This window comes from Sprattus sprattus (genome assembly GCF_963457725.1).
Source record: "Sprattus sprattus genome assembly, chromosome: 11".
NCBI lineage: Eukaryota > Metazoa > Chordata > Actinopteri > Clupeiformes > Clupeidae > Sprattus > Sprattus sprattus.
The window spans coordinates 18460853-18477530 of NC_137909.1; the positions used below are offsets into that span (position 1 = coordinate 18460853).

At 44.5% G+C, this 16678-nt stretch overlaps 1 protein-coding gene across 1 annotated transcript in view; it reads left to right on the forward strand.

Moving 5' to 3' along the window:
• Positions 1-16678, forward strand: part of LOC308372853 (mediator of RNA polymerase II transcription subunit 13-like) — a 94249-nt gene that overhangs the window by 56487 nt on the left and 21084 nt on the right. The window contains exons 5-10 of the mRNA XM_080848197.1: positions 7698-7843; positions 9320-9523; positions 10842-11006; positions 12353-12500; positions 14069-14173; positions 14819-15559. Coding sequence (XP_080704323.1) covers positions 7698-7843; positions 9320-9523; positions 10842-11006; positions 12353-12500; positions 14069-14173; positions 14819-15559 — 1509 coding nt within the window. The remainder of the gene's footprint in view (positions 1-7697; positions 7844-9319; positions 9524-10841; positions 11007-12352; positions 12501-14068; positions 14174-14818; positions 15560-16678) is intronic.

Consider the following 16678-nt stretch of genomic DNA (forward strand, 5'->3'; position numbering starts at 1 on the left):
CTCTTGTTATGGTGTCACAACCAAATTAGGCGTGGGATACTACATTGAAACACTGCTCAACTACATTCAGTACTCAGTAACCTCACATTTACTATTTACTTACTTTTACTAGGAATAAGGTTAGGATTGATCATAGAATTGAGGTAAGGGTACATTTAAGTATAAAATGTCGATATTCAGTTGCACATTGATGATGATCATCCCAGATCATCTACCTGCCTCGCTGAGCCCGCTCTCACTTGGACAAAGCTGGCAGCACTGTGAGGATCATGTTCTTTGATTTCTCAAGTGCCTTTAACACAGTCCAGCCTTAACTGCCGCGAGGGGAAGCTCCAAAAGATGCAGGTAGGCACCTCCACAACCTGCTGGATTATTGACTACCTGACAGACAGACAGGCCACAGTTTGTGCAGTTGAGTGGAATGTGTGGCTGAGCAGGTGGTAAGCACAACCGGAGGCCTCACCTTTCCTCTTCCAATACAACTAGGAGTCCGGCCACCTGCAGAAAGTTTAGGATGACTCAGTTGTGGAGTAAGTCAGTGGTGGACAGGAGACTGTGTACAGGGAACCTGTGGTGTGGTGTGGTGTGCTCTGGTGTGCTGTGGTGTGCTGTGCTGTGTTGTGGTGTGGCGCGGTTAAGCGAGGTGTGGATACAGCCACCTCTTAAATGTGGCCTAGAGGAAGCAGAGGGTTGTGGATGTGATCAGGACAAGGACTAAGCTGAACACCATTTCAATGTTGGGAGAAGAGGTGGAGGTGGTGGAGGGCTACAGATACCTGGGTGTTCAACTTGACAACAGACTGGACTGAAAATGTAACACTGAGGCTTGTCTACAGGAACGGACAGAGCAGACTCTACTTCTCGAGAAAGCATAGGTCTTCAATGTATGCAGCAAGATGTTGCATATCTTTTATCAGCCTGTTGTTGCAAGTTAAATGTGTTGGGGCAGCAGCATCAGAGCCAGTGACACTAAGAAACTGAACAGACTGATAAAGAAGGCTGAGGATCGCTCTGGAGCCTCTAGAGTTGGTTGTTGAGAGAAGGATATTGCACAGACTGCTCAACATAATGGTCAACACTTCACATCCCCGGCATTACCTACTGGTCAGGCGGCAAAGTGTTTTCAGATGAAGACTCCTTCCACTCCACTGTCACAAGGGCCGCTACAGGAAGTCATTTCTGCCCACCGCAATAGCCATATATACTGATTCCCCTCTGTGCAGGGAGAGGAGGCTTATCCTCTGAGTGGCAATGTATGGTGCTAATTCTACATTTAATTTGCACAGTTAAGAGTTATATCTCAAATTCTGCTTTTCTATTCCAGTAGTATAGTAGTTTGTATTCATATAGACTTTTGTTGATACTTTTATCTCCCTAGTGTTTGTTTAAGATATGGGTTGCTGCTGCAACACTGCAATTTATATCTATCTATCTATCTATATATCTATCTCTATCTATCTTTCTATCTATCTGTCTCTATCTATCTATCTGTCTCTATGTAGAAAGGGCACTTTAATTAAAAGGGTTACCCGGTGTTAGTTTTGAGAATTTCTCTTACAAATGTGGGTAATAATGTGATGCCTAAAGATGATATGATATATCACCTGCTTTTTTACAGTGTCACATAAATTATTCATTTTTAACTTTTAAAACATACACATAGCGAGTTAAACAAATTGCTCAATCATTTTATTTTATTTGCGAAAGGTTTTAGTTTATATCAGAAACACCTTTCCTGTCACTGCTACCTCACAAAATCTGTATCTTAAGTGAATAAATACTCATAAAAAACCGTCATAAGCAATGACCAGTCATTTGAGTTCTGTTGTGAAAGGCTTGAGTCCAATTTGTGAATCGACCAGTGCCCGCAGTGATAAGTTAATCATAACAAAAGGCTGGTCTAGGCAGACCAGACGTCTTTATTTCCCAAAGCCAGACGAGTGCTCTTGGCAGCCTGGGCTCTTGATATAGTTATGCACCAGTCGAGGGAGTCAAGATTGAGATGTTTTTTTTTTTTTTTTTTAAACTCAGCAGACAACTCCAGCTTGCCAGAGCAAGGAGCGTGCATGGAGGCGCCAATAAAGATTATACTTGTACATCACTGTGGGAGCAAACACAATGCACTCATCTTCATTTTACCGTGCCTAGGGTAAACACCAAGATAAAGGCTGTGTAGTTAGACACTGGCATGTAAAAAGGCTGTAGGTCTAGTAGGTACCTGCTGCTAAAACACTGTTACAGATAAAATAATGAGTTCTCCTCACTAGGTTGAGAGTATCCATAACATTAACATTTGATAAAAACTTGGTGCATATTTCTCAGGTATTTCATGAAGTATGTATTTCATAAAAGGGGCGTTTTGCTTGAAAAACCTACCACTGGCTCTTCCATAAGGACATATAATAAGCCAATGCATATCACCGCAGCTTAATGCATTGTCTCAATTCCATATATCATCTCCAGCCAACGCAGGAGTCGATGGAGTGGCTTTATATAGCGGTTATTGTCGTAGCTCACGGCACAGTGCTGGGTGCTGTGTGCTGATTAGTTGCGAGTGGGCGCGGAGCTGAGGGTCCGGCGTTAGTCGTTAAATCCCAGCTAGATTAAGATAATACCCAATTGAAATTCAGCACAGGGAGGACTTCATATAGTGGCAGCGCTGCAGTTCACTATCGATGGCTTTCTTCTCAGCTGACAGCAACCTCCTTGAGTGTGTGATTTTTTCTCTCTTTTTGTAAGCCAGGCAGTGTCGTGCAACTCTCTGCCTGTTGTTTTATGACCCAATTTTATCCCGCGGGCTGTGGCAAGTTTTTTAAGGATCACCGTGAAAACCCTGAGTGTTTAGTTTCTTGCTGTTTTGTTGTTTGTCTGTTTATTTGTTCCGCAGGTACAGTGCGGGTAGTGTTCACGTGGATTGCATAGCTTGCATTCTAGTGACAGCTTGTTTGTCCATGGTGTGGACTCAGATGGGCTATAGGGTTAAGAGAAGGGAGAAAGGGAGCGCTTCCCGGAATTTATATTTTATTTTTAGGACGCTCATCAGATTGGGCCTCTGATCACTTTAAAAAAAATTCAAAAACTGAGGCATTCCTGCAGTAAGTTTTAAAAGCCTTTATTTAGCGTTCACGCTTTGTTTGATTGTTAGTTTGTTTTGTTCAAGTGGACTTTTTCAGAGTGTGCACAACATATACTGACTTGCAGAAAATGCTCAGTCATACATTCTTACACACACGCCCCTGTGTGGACATTTACACACACACATACACTCACACTCATAAAGGCATGCACACACACACATACCTATGTGTAAGCACAGAAGCAGATGCTCTGAATATTCACACAAGCCTTATGCACATTAGGTTCACTACTTGAGGGTGACCACTTAAAGAAGCATACACCCACCCACTGCCCTCACACATACACATGCTCACTCACACACTTACACACTCACACACTCACACACACACACACACATACACACACACACATACACACAAACACACACACACACACATACACACAACACACATCTCTCCTAAGAGATGGCAAATGGAGTGACCGTGTACATGGGCTGTTCCCGTGTCGCAGCTCCTGATTGATTTCAGCATAAAAGCATTAATTGCCCTCAGTACCAGGCCATTAAACCGTGCTGTGATCTCAGTGTTAAGTATGCAAAGGAACCTGTGTGTGTGTGTGTGTGTGTGTGTTTTTTTGTGTGTGTGTGCTGCACTGAATAAATAATTCACCCAATGCTCACTCTCTCCCTCTCTTTCTCTCTCGCTTCCCTTCTGTACCTCTTCTCACTCTCTCCATGCTCTCTCATGCTCTCTATCCCTCTTCCCACCTCCCCTCTCTCTCTCTCTCTCTCTCTCTCTCTCTCTCTCTCTCTCTCTCTCTCTCTCCCATGCTCTCTTTACCTTGGGGCCAGGTTCCAGCATCACTTCTGTTCTTTTATTAATATCCAGCTCATACACAGCAGCCGGCCGCACAGCATCCTCTACCTCATGCCCTGTGTAAGCACACACCGGGATAAAGAACATCCCCCCAGCGTGCGTGCCTGTGTGTGCGTGCGTGTTTGTGTGTGTATCTGTGTCTGTGTAAATGTGTGTGTGTGTGTCTGTGTGTGTGTCTGTGTGTGTGTGTGTCTGTGTGTGTGTGTGTGTGTGTGTGTGTGTGTGTGTGTGTGTGTGTGTGTGTGTGTGTGAGAGAGTGCGTGTGTGTGTGTGTGTGTGTCTGTGTGTGTGTGTGTGTGTGTGTGTGTGTGTGTGTGTGTGTGTGTGTGTGTGTGTGTTGGCGCATATGTGTGTGCTTACCACAGTGTCCTCTAGAAAGGACACGAGAGGTGGGGGGATCTTTCCCACTAAGACAAATGCCCAGGAACACGCTTTGGCTGCTCCCGTCATTTGTCACGTTTGAAAACGTCCCCCCCGACCCCTGCTGTTCTGGCCTGTGTGGCAGTGGCAATTGTGCAAAAAAAGAAGAGGGGGAGAGAAAGATAGAGAGAAAATGCATACTGTAAGAAGGAGGAGGAGAGAGGAAACATTTGCAAGTGCACACACATACATGAGTACACACATACATATACATTCGCAAAACAAAGAATCCCTTCCTTCACAGCAGCAATCTCCATCATTGTAACCCCCCCCCCCCCCCCCCCCCACACACACACACACACACACTCCCCCCACATCACTGATTGCTCGTGTGGGGCCGCCGATAAGATCTCGAGATCTAAGGGCCTGCCTCCCTTGTCTCGCCTCTAATTGACGAGACTGTCAAAACAAACGGCAGCTGAGTTATTTCTCTGCCTCTCTTTCGCTCCCTTTTCTCTCGCTGGTTTGTTCGTCGACTTGCTTTTTAAAAACTCCATTTCCGCTACTGACTCGGACAGCTTTTCCTGGAAGGAAAACACATCTGTTGGGGGGGGGGGGGACTGTGCTTGGCAATCCTCACAGCTGGTTTGTGCTTCCTCGGGTTAGAGAGAAGCTGCGAATCACACCTGGGTCATTGAGTGGAGGGAGAAGTCACTTTAAATTCATGAGACATCTCTTGAAATGCTTTTGCTATAACTGTATATATTGGACAAAGGTATCTGAAACACAATGAAGTGTAAAACGTTAGACCAATGGTAATGTCCTAGATGTATAAAATCAAAACACCGCTGGACAGATTAGGATTGTAAAAGACCTGGCTAACAGATATGCACCAGATTAGGCCCAGATTAGGCCCAGATTAAGGCTCCGCTGGTCAGATGCGGTCAGGGATGTTCTTACACTTGAGGTGTGAATTTGGCGGTCATGAGAGGTGGTGAGTGAGACATGAGTGTGGCAGAGGGTCGAAATTTCTCCACTCTGCCAGGCTCTCTTTCTCTCTCTCTCTCTCTTTCTTTCTCTCTCTCTCTCTCTCTCCCTCTCTCTCTCTCTCTCTTTCTCTCCCAGAGCTGACCTAATAAAAAGATATGGCCATAGTGTTGGGAGCCCTAAATAGCTATTGGCCCATAGAATGAATGGAGTCAGCTGTGCCAGAAATAGGAACTTCAGAGTAAACCAGAAACTTGGCTCGCACCACACTTAAGATGGGGGCTTGCATCACACAGCCGTGATGAAATTACAGTGTGGGACTGGACAAGTCGATTATCTCTCTGAGAGCACTTAATGACGAACCTCTTTGGAATATTGAAATTGTGTTAAGTTGACACTGACTTTTCCAAGAGCACCACTTGTGGTTAATTTCTCATTTGGGTTTCTTGATGTGGTTGATGATCAAGAGAGAAGGAATAAATCAGTAGGTTATCTCATGAAGAGATTCAATGATGCTTCCTCTCTTTTCTTTGCTCATGAGGGCATAGAAACAAGGAAGTGGAAACTAAAAAAAAAATGATGAAGAGGATTCTGGGAAATGGAGTCAGTACTCAAGATCATTAGTGCCCTTGGAGAATCTATTGTGCATGTATTATTATGCATTCCCCCCTTGCTTGGTTTTTTATTGTATTGTCCCATCTTGCAGACAGCCTCGTATCCAGCCATGTAGAAAGAGACCCCACTGTTCATCCATGCAGTCAGTTAAAGAGAGGCAGTCACAGACAACAAAGCATGCTTTTCATAGACTCAGGGCTGGGGCTGAATCAGGTTGCTAGTGTGTGTGTGTGTGTGTGCGTGTGTGTTTGTGTGTGTTTGTGTGTGTGTGTGTGTGTGTGCAAGTTTTTTTTTGTGTGTGTGTGTGTGTGTGTGTGTGTGTGTGTGCGTGTGTGTGTTTGGTGGGGCAGCCTGGTGCCTTTGACTAGTAGAGAGACTATCCCCCATAGGCGCCCCTCACGACTATAAATAGTTCTTCATATGGCATTATGAGGCAGTCAAGAGAGGGTGGAGATGAGAGGGAGAGAGTAAGATAGGTAAAGAGAGTGAGAAGAGAGAGAAAAGGAGAGAGAGAGAGAGAGAGAGAGAGAGAGAGAGGAGTGTCAAAAAGAATATATATATATTTTCCTCAGACTCATGCGCCATTGTGATCTGAATTATTTAAATGTGAGGTGGAGTAGAGGAAGCCAGTAGCAGCCTAATGCAGCGGGAGCACTGTGAAGAGTGTATGTTTGAGTGAGTGTGTGCGTGTGTGTGAGTGTGTGTGTGTGTGTGTGTGTGTGTGTGTGTGTGTGTGTGTGAGTGTGTGTGAATGTGTGTGTGCTCCTTGTTGTGTGTGTGCTTCTGTATGTGTGTGTTTTATATCCTGTGTGTGTCTGTGTTCCACTATGTGTATGCTTCTCTGGGTGTCTGTGTGTTCCACTGTGTGTGTGTGTGTGTGTGTGTGTGTGTGTGTGTGTGTGTGTGTGTGTGTGTGTGTGTGTGTGTGTGTGTTTATGTATGGGGAAATAGACCACTATTATGACTCCAGTGTTCTGTTTTTCTTGGTGAGCTGAAGGAATGTTTATGTGCCACAGCGTTTGGCCTTCACTGTTGCTACAGTAGCGCCCTCTACAGGCCGTCTCTGCCCCCTAACCCCACTTCTCCTCCTCCTGCTTCTCAGGCACCATAAATTATTATTGAGCTCTCATAAACCATTTAGGACTGCTCAAATGTGATTTGAAACTACGCTTTTGTTGTTTGTTGCCCTTTCAAGTTCGGCCCCATCTGGAAATTAGCTGTAAACTTAAGTCTGTTTTGTTTTCCAGTTTGAAAAAAGATTTATTGGAGAGAATTAGCACTGATGTGTGTTTTGTACTGGGCTATAAATGGTTTCCCAGAGCAAAATCAAGATTGTTTGTAGCGTTTATACTGTCTAATTGGTATAATCGTTACATTTACTGATCGTATGATTTTACATTGTATGACATTATTAATGATTTGTATCATGAATTGGATCAGCTATGCACAAACAGATCTGAAATATTGATTTACTTAGGCTTGTTCCCTTGTTTTACTCAGAACACTTAATGAAAATACTAAAATCTCTTCTGTGAATTGCAGTTCTACGCTTAATCCTTTGATGTACAGATGTTTTGACAAGCAAGTGTGCCTTAAACGTACAATTTCATCTTTGATGTTGTGAACATCAAACATCGTGTTTTGGGAACGAGTTTCCTATGTCAAAAAGCATGTATACTGGGAAAGATTTTTTTTCATCAGCGGACACATTTTTTTTTATTTTAAAGATCTGTTTGAAGGTGTGTGATTGTATTTGAAACACTTTGCTGTTTCTTTTCCCAGCGAGCACCTGTCGTGTGCGTTTACCTTCTTCCTGCATGGTGAGAGTAATGTGTGCACCAGTGTGGAGATCGCCCAGCACCAACCAGCCTACCATATCAGTGCCCAGCACATACACCTGGCCCAGACCTCCTCCAGCCCTGTGCAAGGTAAAAACAGCTCCCTACCAGACTACATTACCCATAAATCACCATTAGTGCCCAGTGCCCAGCACATACACCTGGCCCAGACCTACTCCAGCCCTGTGCAAGGTAAAAACAACTCCATATCAAACTATTACCCATTACCCAGTCATATCAATTCCCAGCACATACACATTGCCCAAGCTTCCTTGAGCTCTTGCACAAGTCAAAACTACGTTACTAATACACATTATGTCACTCATAAGACAACCCACTCTATATACCTGACACAGACTTCCTTTACCACTTTGCAAGACAAAATCAACTTTTTCTGAAAGACCCTACTGTCTGACTCACTGCCTCATCCCAGTCCAAGAGCTTACTGCTCAAATCTATAGGCTTGATGTGCTACCTACAGCACTACACAAAGACAACCGTCTTTATAACAAATCTATTGTACTACAATATGCCACCTATTTGCAGAATGTTTAACACAAACCACAATATCCACATCACTGCTCAGAATTTCATTTTTATGAGAGTGTGTATGCCCCAATGCTAAAGTTAGCTTGACACTTGTTATACAGCCGCGGAAAAAATTAAGAGACCACTTAAAAATTATCAGTTTCTCTGGTTTTACTATTTATTGGTATGAGTTAAAGTAAAGTTAACATTTTAGTTTTATTCTATAAATTACTGACAACATTTCTACCAAATTTCAAATAAAAATATTGTCATTTAGAGCATGTATTTGCAGAAAAATGACAATTGGTCAAAATAGCAAAATAAATGGAATGTTTTCAGATCTCGAATAATGCAAAGAAAACAAGTTCATATAGATTCTTAAACTGCACAATACTAATGCTTTAACTTAGGAAGAGATCAGAAATCAATATCTGGAAAAACCGCATCTTTTTTGCTATTTTGACCAATTGTCATTTTTCTGCAAAAAATGCTCTAAATGACAGTATTTTTATTTGAAATTCAGTAGAAATGTTGTCAGTAGTTTAAAGAATGAAACAAAAGTGTTAATTTTACTCAAACACATACCAATAAATAGTAAAAAAAGAAAAACTGATACTTTTTTCAAAGTGGTCTCTTAATTTTTTCCGCGGCTGTATATTTGCAAGTTATCTTACTGGGACTATCGCAGTGTGGATTCACGATATGTCACTCTTTTCCTCTCTGTTTTTATCTGATTTGAACTCAGTGAAAGTCCTAATTTGTTTGTAACCTCCTTCTCTCTATCTCTCTCGATGGCTCTCTCTCTCTTGCTCTCTGGCTCTGTATCGCTCTCTCTCTCTCTCTTAGTACATTTAAGTCATTAGCTCCCCAAGTTCAATGTGCTAATCGGAAATACTGAGGTGGTTTATTTTCTCACACCAAGGTTTTTCAGAATGTAGATGTGGCTACTGATGGCAGCTATATATTAGAAAAGCATTTAACCTTACGGGCCACGGCAGTCTTAATTCATGTCTCTCTCCTTTCTCTCCTCCTGTGCAGTGATCCTGAGCCCGTACGGGCTGTGTGGCACGCTGACGGGTCAGACGTATAAGATGGGCGAGCCGGCCGTCAGGAAGCTGATGGAGGAGTGGAACCACTTCTACCCCACCGTGCTCCGCCAGCGCCCCGAGCCCCAGCGCACCGACGAGACGGCCGACCTGGCCTACGACCCCCACGTCCACGCCGCTGTGGAGGTCATCGTAGGTGTGTGAACCCTGACCCTGACCCCTTGATCCCTGACATAGAGATAGTGTGTGTGTGTTTGAGAGAGAAAGAGAGCGAGAGAGAGAGAAAGAGAGTTAAGTTGCATAGAATCCCCTGTCCATGCTGAATTATAGGGTTATGAGAAGCAAGTGAGGTTAGACAGGGTGTGTGTGCATTTGCAAACACGCACATGCATAAATACATTTATTTTTTTAGTATGCTTAGAGAGAGAAGAACAGAAAGACAGGCAGAGAGAAGAGAGGAAAGATTTCCATCCGCTTCCCTGAAGCAATCAGGGATGTGGGTGTGTGTGTGCGTGTATGTGTATACACTATTTAATGGTTGTACTGTATGTTCATTGGGTCTGTATTTGCATACACATATAAGTATGACACAATGTACAGTATGTATAATGTGTGTGTGTGTGTGTGTGAAGAGAAGCATGAGTGCGTGTGTGTTTGCGTGTATGTGTGGGTGGCTGGGAAAATAAGCGGTCCAGACAGTGTCCAGTGAGGTTAAAGTGGGGGTGGGAGTGGGGGGGGGGGCTCTGTGGTGGTGGTGGTGGTGCATATTGAGCGACCCTGGCGCATAGGAAGCAAAGCTGCTTGGAAAGCTCAGGGGAGTGAGACCCAGCACATTCTAATCACCCGCATTGACTCACCGACCTTCTTTCATTGATCCGCACCTCTTCTGTGGGGAGGTTTGCACTCAGGCCCTGGACACCAGCAAGAGCAGGACAGGCTGCTCCACACCTTGACGACAACATTTACACTTATTCATTTGAAAATACTTTAAAGTTCTTTATAAAAGTATACTTTATGATAGCATATGTTTTTATCCCTATCTGTACCCTCAGGTTGTCGAGCGCACAACCTTGGTGTTGTCAGCACGGTGCTCTACCGTTACAGCCACCACAACTCATCTTAACACATCAGAAAGCATAAATGCATACCTCTACATATATCACTGTTTAAATATGTAATGTATACATCTGCTGTGTTGGGAATGCATAGGGAGTTTGGTTTGAGCAGAGGGTTGGCGGAAGTGTTAAAAACACTTGTTTGTTTTTGCTTCTCTGCTACACTAAGCTTGTTAATTCCAGTCATTAGTTCCACCCAAGTTCAATAATTATGCTTATTAGCAAATGGAGATGATTTGTAAAAAATACTGAGGCAGTGACATTTTCTCAAACCTGGATTTTTCACAGCATAGATGTGCGGAGGCTATAGATAGAAAGGAAATTAGTCTTACGGTCTTTTGCAGTAGTGCTGCATTGTATTGAGTGTGTTTTTTAATGAATGTTTTTCTTTTCCTTAAGGTGGAGTGAGAATGATTTACCCAGCAGCCTTTGTGCTCATCGCCCAGAGCGACCTACCTGTGGAGCAGCCCCCTCCGGCCCCGGGCAGCCAGGGGGCCACGAGGGACCCGTCCAGCTGTGGCATCCCTCTCACCCCTCCCACCTCGCCCGAACAGCCATGCTCAGGTATGCACCCCCACCTCCCAACCCACTAAAAGATACATGCCCCTCACCCTGCCCATGTGAGCAGCCCCCATCAGGTCCACACCCTGACCCCCCACCTCACAAACTCAGATACATGCCTCCACTCTCAACTATTCCCTCACCCACACCACAAACAGGAACAGCCCTCTTCACCCCTCATGCCTCCTGTGTTCAGGTGTGCACCCTACACCCCTCCCCCCACCACCAACTCCCCTGCCAGAAACCATCAGACACATGGGGGTCAGCCTAACCGTCTGCCTTCCTCTTTGCCTCATGCCGAGTCTCTGGAGCTGTCGCCAAATCCATTTAGATCGGAAGCAGAAAGTCAATGAGCACAGGCTAGACGGTAGCTCAGGATCAATGTGCCAGCAGCCTCTTCTGCAGGACTGGCAAGAAGTCTGGTTAAAGCAATAATACTTAATGTTGTATGTTAACCCATGTAAGCTGTGAATAACGGCAAGTGCTTTTCAATTGACTGCAAAACCACTCCAATTGCTACTCCGTTTGAAATATTAAGCCATACATGACCAAATTAAGTGCATTTCTTTTTGTATAACTGGCATTCGTTCTTGCAAATATCCCCCCATTATGCAAACGACTAAACCTTGCGTGTTAGCCCTGGTGGGGTGGCAGTGACATTCTTCCTATGAAATAATCAGCGATGTACTCAACCTCTGTTACTCCCAGCTCATTTGCCCTCGCTTGGACTGCTCTAATGACCTCATTTCCCTCCATTGATTCTCCTAATGACCCACTGCTAGCACCTCTTCCTCTGCCTCAGCCGGCTCAGAAGCAATAACCCCACGGCCCGATTCAACCCTAATCCCAACAAAAGCACAAAGCCAGCATGTAATCCATACCCAGACAGAACGAAGGAGTACAGTGCTAATCTCGGGGCCTTTTACTAATGTGCTTCTGTGACCTCGTGTGGCAGGCTGTAGTAGCAGTGTGTTGCCCCATTATTTTGCACTTGTGCTGGTTGGGAGGGTTGGTTTCAAGAAGACTGTTGTAGAAGAATATCCTCGATATCTTAATTATTATGTAATCAAATGTATGATTGCAAGAGAGTGGAAATTAAGATAAATGGTGCCATTGTGCCTTGCGGCCATCTTTAAAGAGTTGTTTGTCAAATTCATTGGCTCTCGTTAATGTGATTTAGTGCAGCGTTTGGAGATGTCAGAATATCCTCAAAGCATGTCTTGGCTCTTCTTAGCCAATGATCAAAGAAATACACTTTGGATTTAGTCTCCTGTCTTCCCTTCTCTCCTCTTTTCTTCCTCCCTTCCTTCCACACTTTGACCTGTGCCCATGTTTTGTTTGTTGCCTAGGTGATAGTGGCTTTCAGACAGCGGTATCCAGTGTTCTCGGCCAGGAGGGCTGCATGACCCTCAGCCCAAAGCACTCTGGGAAAAAGCTGACCAATCAAATGGTCCACCAAGCCTGGAAGGAGTGCTACCTAAACCAGCTGCAGCACAAGTAAGCCTGAACTATACAAACATGCATGCTTCCTGTACTTAGTGCATATGCCTCATATAAATGTAAAGGTTAAGATAGAGTTTGGAATGCTTATGTTAAAATTGACATATAATATTGTGACACTAATGTAGGAGCATGAGCTTTTATGATACAACAGTAGCAATACTACTACATCAATTGCTGCTACTACCACTTACACTATTACTACTACGACTAATAATAACAATAAAAATAACTAGACGTGTCGCATAGTGGTGCGTAATATGACCGCCACATGAACTGAGAGAATGAGCCCTTCAAAAACATGTTCTTACTTGTTGTAGCGACATCTTATGGTTGATTTGTTTGACATTGGGTTGAGATCTTTCATATGCCATTATGAATGAGCCTACAAAATGTTATTAAAATTGACCATTCCCACAGGCCTGTATTGGCTACTGAATTTGGATTGGCTGTTGGTAGACATTTTATTGAGCAAGCCAAATGGAATATAAGAAGATGTGAGCTAATATAGCTAAGTATTCCAAATTTTAGCTCAAGCGGTCCTTGAGTTATTGAAATTTGTCAGGTGCAGCAAGGTCAACGCACACCTAGGGACACAAACCTTATACACTCCAAGTGTCAAGTGGATGAAGGGATGAAGTGTAAATATATGATATTGTTGACCAAAATTGGTTTAAAAGAAAACAGGACAAAGAAGAAAAAAAAACGCTATATGACTGCTTGTCTGCGTGCAGTGGTGATTATAATAATAACTAATAACAATAATGACATTATAACACATCTTTCTTGCCCTGGCTGAATGGTGCTTTCCACTCAGTGACAGCAAAATAACAACAAGCAGGATGCAGAGATGGAATATAATAACCGACAGAGCAAGGAGTAAAGAAATATTATATATCCATCAATAATGTTGATGTTAAACAGTGGTACTGCTTAAAATATACTCATAATACAACAGCCTATTAATAACATAGAGGACATATGAGAAAAGTGTGATTGTGACAATGAAGTAGAATAGTGTTTATTACCCATTCTGTAGGATACTCTGCGTTAAACCTTAACAAGGCATTATCACCTGCATTAAAGAACTGTTAATCATAACCATTAGTTATCATCAAACTTTTCTCACATTTCTTCCTTGTGTTAAATTATAGCAAGAATTGCCAACAGATGAATAGCTCCTAAGATCACCTATGGTCATTTAGTTTTAATGAATCCTTGATGTAAATGAATATGAATATTAGTTGTCTGAAATAAAGATGCACTTGATGCAAACTAAGCCATTTCTTCAGGCAGTGTTCCTTTCTGCAACAAGTCTCTAAAGAGAAGGAATATTTACTTAAATAAGACCAGTAGAAAAATGTTGAATGTTTTGTCTGGAAGCTTGTTAAAGGTATTGTGGGGTTTTGACACAGGTGTCACTGTAGTGTTATTGCTGTGTGTGAGTGTGTGTGTGTGTGTGTGTGTGTGTGTGTGTGTGTATATCTCCTGAGCGCACACAGGCACGTCTCTGATTGGCAGCGGGCTCTGGCACCACTGTCACTTGTCTCCTTCTCTGCCCTCAGGGCCAGTCTGTCTAGCAGCGCGGCACCCGTGAAGGATGTGCCAAACGGGGCAACCACGTGGGACTTCACCAGCCCTGGAGAGAGAGTGGCCTGCAGCTGTTCCAGGTTGGCACCTCGTGCACCCATTATCCTGCCCGCTTGTGGCCCCTGTCTCTTTAATGAGGGCTGGGTGGCATAGCCCTACAACCGCCACGTTGATGCCACCGCGGTGGTGGTGCTGCTGCTGCGTTGCAATGCTCCCCAGCAACAGTGAAATCGCTCGTGGAGAAAGCAGATGGCTCTTGAACAGAGCTTTGCCTGGCCATTTGCAATCTGACTGATTTTCCTGTTGGTTTGTGCATTATGCAATTCTGGCATTAGCAATTTCCCCCTATATTTGTCCAATGTGTACATTTATACCGAAGGTGCTGGTACAGGAGAAGGTTCGTCAATATTACTTATGATCTTCTGTGCCCCTGTGCTTTATTAGCATCTCTTAATTAACAGTTGTTATCCAGAATTTAATTGTTCTGTGAAGAGCAGTATGTATATAATAAGGTGTCAGAGCTGGCATTAATCGCATTGCCTGACAGGAAGTTCAGGCAGTGGCATGACCTTAATTATCAATCTTCATTTGGCTTCTTTGTTTGCTGGATATCTGGAAACCATCCTGTTTCCTCCCTCGCTTTAGCATTTTCTCCCTCTCTCTCTCTCTCTCTCTCTCTCTCTCTCTCTCTCTCTGACTCTCTCTCTTTTTTTCTGTCCTTCAAGGTTAAAGCAGCAGAAGCAGCAGCAGGCCAGCTCAGCATCTGCCAATGCCTTGCCCGGTGCCAACCCTGTCTCCTCCTCCACCACCACCACCTCCTCCTCTTCTTCCTCCTCCACCTCAGCCACGTCCTCCTCTTCCACCCCGTCCTCCCTGCCAGCCTTACCTCCGCCCGCGCCGCCCAAGCACAAGACCCCCGACAAGCAAGACAAGTCAGACAAGCAGCCCAAGAGGCCTGCTGTCACGCCCTTCCACCACCGGGTATCCAACAGCCAGGAGCCACCCTGCCCCGATCACGAGTCCCAGCAAGGCGGCCCTCAGCTGGGCTTGGACCCGATGGAGTCCCCCCTGGAGGCTATGCCTGGGTGCAAGTACCCGCCAAAGCCCCTGTCATCGATGAGGAAGGGGCAGGCCGAGTCGCTTATGGACTCGCCCATCTCTCCGCTGCCACCCACCCTGAGCCCCCACCCGCGGGGGCAGCAGGACCCAGAGGCACTGGACATGGCCACCAGCTTGCCGCAGTGCCATGAGGGCCATCCGGGGCTGGGGGGGCACATGGAAGTGAGCGAGACAGCTATGTATGCGTCCCCGCTGGGCTTTAGGGATGCAGGGGGAGGAGGGGGCTGGTGGAAGGGGTACAAGACCCCCTGTGCGGAGAAGAACGACTTTAGAAGCCCGGAGCTGCCCTGTCCAGAGAGGGTGGAGAGCAAGATTGAGACAGCCGCAGAGGGGACGGCACTGAAGAGGTGAGAAAGATAGACACAGACACACGACACACGACACACGACACACGACACACGACACACGACACACGACACACGACACACGACACACGACACACGACACACGACACACGACACACGACACACGACACGGGACACGGGACACGGGACACGGGACACGGGACACGGGACACGGGACACGGGACACGGGACACGGGACACATGACACATGACACATGACACAGGACACAGGACACATGACACATGACACATGACACATGACACATGACACATGACACATGACACATGACACAGGACACAGGACACAGGACACAGGACACAGGACACAGGACACAGGACACAGGACACAGGACACAGGACACAGGACACAGGACACTCTCTCAGCTACTGAGCAGAATTGAATGAAACACACACTCCTATACAATGCGCACTTTGCATTAACACTTTACATTAAGTTTCCATTGATTTACATGGATTAAATGCGGCAGTGAACAGTTATACATAATGAACTACAGTGCTTGAATAATAATATTTGTTAGAATATCACTCAATATTTGTTAGGACTGATGTTTATGGATTGTTCAATCTCATTTTTAGATTGATTTAATGTTTGTTATGTGTTCCTAGATGGCTCATTAGTTAATATAGACAAACCACAAATGCCCACATTAAACATTAATAATGTTTGCTAATAGTAAACGCAATGGTTTGTCCATGTTAATCCATGCAGTTAATGTAAAGTATTAAAAACTTCATCTGCAACTGTGTCAGTGCTTTTCAAGAAGGGTCCCCCCTTTAAGAGTTTCACAGCATTATGTCATAGAATCACTGAAGCACACACACTCAGAGCACTCAAGGAAGGTAGTCATTTGCTGAAGCACACTCTGAAATCTCTATCGACAACTGGGATGGCAATATTAAGTTGAAAGAGTCAACATTAAGCGCAGTTTTTTGTGTTTGTTTTTTTATAAAGAAAGTTGTCCTACTCACTTGTCTAACTGACACAAAACAGGAAACATACAGCAGAGACACAGAAGATTAGGACTTTAAACATATTATCCCTGTTACACTCTAACTTATAACTAATTATCAGTATGTAACACCACAGATTACAGCATACAA